At 51.8% G+C, this 5,000-nt stretch overlaps 1 protein-coding gene across 1 annotated transcript in view; it reads right to left on the reverse strand.

Moving 5' to 3' along the window:
• The window catches only part of LOC125951543 (uncharacterized), a 5,541-nt gene extending 3,457 nt beyond the window's left edge, over nt 1-2,084 (reverse strand). Inside the window, exon 1 of the mRNA XM_049680467.1 lies at nt 1,660-2,084. Coding sequence (XP_049536424.1) covers nt 1,660-1,845 — 186 coding nt within the window. The 5' untranslated portion in view covers nt 1,846-2,084. The remainder of the gene's footprint in view (nt 1-1,659) is intronic.
• Between the last annotated feature and the right edge of the window lie 2,916 nt (nt 2,085-5,000).

The raw sequence follows: 5,000 nt of genomic DNA on the forward strand, positions 1-5,000 counted from the left end.
CCAATTTGCTCATTGATTTATGCGTTTCGATTGCGGCAACCCGGTGCGCACACACACACACACACACACACACACACACAGTGCAATAGGCTAATCGCTCGCACTTGGCACTGGCTATTTCGAACCCATTGATCCCGCCGATATCATCCATCAAAGTGTCAATGCAAATACGGAATCCTTCACCGAATCTCGCACCGGCTTCGCAATATGAGGTCGCAACGTGTGTGTGTGTGTGTGTGTCCGCAAGAGTGGCCAGAGTGGGCAAATAACACCGAGTGCTCTTCGCTTTTCATTTCCCGGAAAAATGGGGGGGTGGTTTCACATTTTAAAAGAAGAAACCTTATCTTCCTCACTATGCTTCTCGCTTATCCCACAGCTCAACACCTTTACCTCGTGGGTATTGAACACCAGAGAGGAGGGTGAATTCCAATAAGCACAAAGCTGGATCGTTCACCGGACCGGTTGGTGCAGTGCATCTCTCTCGTCACCTTTCAACGATCCTCGCACCGTATACCGTCGATGGTTTCCCGTTTTATGGATATTACATTTTACTTTTGTTTTCTTCCCTTCCCTGTCAAAGGCACACACTAGGAGCTAGGAGTACCATCCGGAGCATTCCATTCGATCCCGCGCACTCACGTGCTCTCAATCGATGCCGATTGGATGGAAGTAAACCTCGTGCAATGCCCGAGCATCCCTATGGGTGGGATGCTTGCATGAGAAAGCAAAAAGCACAAAGGGGGGCCCCCACCCTACGGATTCATGTGTGTCACGGGATGATGCTGGGATGCTGGAGATCATTTGTCTTCGACCCAAGGGTGGCATCGAGTGGCGTTCGTGGCCTCCAAGCACGGACAGGATTTAATTTACAATTTATGGCTACCCCTTGACTCGCCCGACCGGTGATGGTTATGTCCCGGACACATACATAAACCAGAGCGCACCCCGGACCAGCAAATGTATCGAAAAAGAAGCATCATGGGCAGCAACAGGCCACTAATGGAAATGGAACTCCGAGCCGCTGCTCGCGGCTGGCAGGGATTCGAGTTCACCTGTCACATAGTATCGATCCTTTTTGGTGATGATTGAAGGCTACCCCTCTACGCTCCTTCTCTGGGGGTGCACTTTATTTTTGAATTTTGAACCAATTCCTGGAAGACATCCCTTGGCCAACAAAGGGTGAAAGTTTACCAGCTGCCAGGCGCCTCCATCACCACGACCGACAGCGACAAAATTAACAAACCGGAAATGAGAAAGCAAGCAAGGGGAAGGGTTTGGAGAGGTTTAAATGTCTTTAGGGAACACGTCGTGCGAAGTTCCGTCGATTGGCGTGATTAATACGTGCCCATTACTACGGGCACGCGTCGTGGCGTGTGGCGCCGTTGACTTTGCGGTGCGGTGTGCCACGAGACCACGCGCACCAGGCCTACCCTCCACAGGCCAGAACACCGACGGCCGTGGGTTGATTAATTTACTACCAAAGGCACTAATTTCGTCGCCGATGTGCCTGTCGCTGCGACCGAAGGAGGCTGTTCCTTGAAGTACAATGCTGTCACCCAAGGATCGGTGACGTTCGACAGCCGCAGTGACGACGGCGGCGGCGGCGGCTACCACGACGACGGAGACGACGACGGAGACGACGACGACGTGGCATTTTACCTTCTCTTCCCGGTCGGTGACGTCCCGCGTGGTGTGCACGGTCACGGCCAGCATGGTGCTACCATAGTTGTCTCCGGGCGCGGTTAGAAACTCCGCCTCATACCGGAGCACACGGGTCCCGGACGGTAGGACGGGTGCAAGCAACCCGTCCAGGTCACGGATCGGTGGCGGCGGAATGGTGGGCATGGTTTTCGTGGCCGAGTGTACCGTGTGTGTGTCACGACGCTGTGGATGCCACTCAACCGGAACGACCACCACCAGCAGGAGCAGCACCAGCACCAGGACACAGGGGGTTTTTGGGCACACAAAACACTCGCTCGCTGGGTCGCACTCTCTAGCACGCCGCGTACGTAAAGCCGGAGAAGGAACTGACCGACCGAACGACCCGCGCCGGCTACATTCAACCTCGTGACCGACCGTACCGGTTGATGGGAAGCAACTGAGCCATGCGATGCAACGCGCTCGATATGCCATCCATGCTCGAGCATGCTCTAGCAGCATACCGAAGCGGCACGAAGACGAACGGCACATTATTCGGCCTCCGCCGAGCAGATTGTCAATAGAACTGATGCCGTTTAATGATGATGATGCTGATGATGATCGCACGAGTGGGAGCGAAGAGGCGCGCGAATCCGTGGACGAACCTATGCACACCATAAAAATACCATTGACCAACGACAGGAGGAGAGTCAGTTTAATGGGGCCCGAACAGTCTGGTCATCGAAATCATTGGCGGTATTAATTAAGACAAGTGGTAAGTGATGCTACCGGAACACCGAGCATGCTCTTATCGAAACGTGCGAAAAGCATTTCACGGAATCTGGGCGGTGTAAACAAACCTCCTGCCTTCTGCTCGACGATGCTCATGACCTTAGCGCGGCGGGGCCCTTAAAACTTGTGTGAGGTGCGTCTTATCGGGTGAGGAACTGCCGGCTTCTACTGAGCGACCTAAACCTCTCGACCACGTTGATAAGCTAAAGCCAAAACATCATCGTATCTCCACAAAAATAATCGAGCGTAAACCGATTAGCAGTAGCAGCAGCAGCAATGGCGTACATTATTATCGTTTCAGCTAGACCGATCTAGAAGCAGATAAAATCCATCGAAAAACGAATGGTGCCGGACCTGAACCCTCTTTATGACCCCTTTAAGCAAACACAAAACCAAACGATTCAGATGACCGATCCATCATTGCGGACCCTTCAAAACCACTCAATATGCATCGTGCGGATAGGTGCAGTCAATGCTGCAATTGGCAACCACCACCCAGGGCTGACCGCGGTGATGGCATTGATGTGACAGATCTGAGTACGCAGTCCTCTGTCGAGACCTCTCGACAATTCGATGTCCTCCTAGCCCGAGCATATGACAACGACGGATCCACCGGGAACTGGCTGCAATTTGAAGTAATTTACGAATCACGGCGAAGGTCAGTTGTTTTCGCTCAATTCCTTATCGTCGGTTTCCTGTCTGATGGGCGCGATTGGATATGGTTACGTCGCCGTTGTGGTGTGCTTGGGGAGTGTTTGGTCGTACACTAGTAGATGAGACTTGGTGACGTTGATTCGCTTCTGTGGATTGGGTAGTAAACTTTTAATATAATTCAATTCAATACATTTAGTAAAATTTCTATATAAAAGACGTTTCCGTTTAAGAGGAAACTTTGATGAAATGTTTGCCACAATATTTTACTAACCCCAAACAATCAATCCGCATCATCCTACCACCTGTAGCTTGGAGATGAAAGCGGCCGAACGAAACTACGCTTAGATTGAGATCGCTATGTAACCTATTTCAATTGAGTGAACGCATTCCCTCCCGGTGTTGTTTCAGCAATTTGCCAATTCCACCATCCGTCCGGGCGGGAGGCGAGCGGGCCTTGGCATCCGTCCAGGCATGACATCCGCAGAATTGCTTACCGGTACCGTACCAGCGATTCGACGATGTTTCGGATCGAATTTTCGATCCCGGCCCCGGAGGGGCACGCACCTAACGTGCTCGTGCGATAAGGATGATTGCGTGCGACAAACAAGTGGACGCGGATCCGCTCGCCGCGGCACCAAACCGTTGACATTGACTTTGTCCCATTATCGATGTTCGCCCCTTGCCATCAATGCGCTGGGCTGTTTACGCTTCTTCGTGGATGCTGCTCCCGGTTAATCTGGCGTTTCTGGTGAGAAGCAGAGCGTTCCATTATGTGCAAACACCGCACCGCTTCTGGCAACTCGAGCAGCAGGCTCGACCGTTAAATCGGCAAAGCAAACGCGAAACGGATGGCTGGATGCACGCCCCCCGCGGCACTTGCTAACGCAATTAATAAATTCCTTTTGCCAACTTATCAAGGGACACTCACGCGGGCTCCGGACGAGCTTAAAGCTCGCACAAGATGGTAGCGGGTATGGGCGCGGTTCCGAGAAACATAATTCCCAAAATGATGGCTTGTGGTCACGTTTGTGGTACGGTGTGGTGATGGCTGAAAAGATTGACACTAATCCGCTCAAGAGTGCAAACCGCAGGTCGCGAGGGTCGTGATTTCGCCGCGTTGTGTATGTATCACTTTCGTCCAACCACCACCCACCGCCAAGGTAAACACAATACCTCACCCTCAACCGAAGGGACTCGATCTCTTCTTTGCGACATCGGAAGTCAGCAACGGAAAAGCACTGGCGGCCTCCTGCTGCCGAAAGCGGAAACTTTCTTTCCAAACATGAAATTTTATTTAACGCTTCTCTTGTTTTTTCAAACGAGCACCTACCGCAAAACAGGTGGCCCAACACTATACCAGGTCGGTCGGGGATTGAATTTGTAACCGACCGCCCAGTGATATCGCTGTCCGGCACCACCTAACGAGCCGGGAAATTCGTTGGAGGGAACTTTTAATTACTACCTCCAGCGCATCCAGGGATTAGTCTAGCGCGGTCCTGAGTAGCAGCAGATTGGTATGGTTCCCGAAGGACACGAAGAGCTCGAATAAGATAATTCATTTCGTTCGGTTTTGTGCCAAAAATGTTACCACATCCCATCTCAATCTGTCCGGGTGTGTCAGGTGTGACGAGTGATGGTGTACGGTAACACGTTAAATGAATTATCTTTCTCGGTGTTTCTGTTTCCCTACGCCGGAAACCATACCATATCCCATGCTAATGCCAGATGAGATTAGTTGTAGTCTATTTCGCTGAAGGATACGCGCTTCGCCTCGACCTATGCCCCTTCGCGAAGGATTGGACCAACTGGTAAAAAGGGAAACCATCATCACGATGGCGTGGCGCAGCTGTGGCATATCGCGGTCCGAGACGGTCTAGGCCGTGGCTAGTACCCTGGCTTTTAATCATCATTTCATT

This window comes from Anopheles darlingi, chromosome 2 (assembly GCF_943734745.1).
Source record: "Anopheles darlingi chromosome 2, idAnoDarlMG_H_01, whole genome shotgun sequence".
NCBI classification, from domain to species: domain Eukaryota; kingdom Metazoa; phylum Arthropoda; class Insecta; order Diptera; family Culicidae; genus Anopheles; species Anopheles darlingi.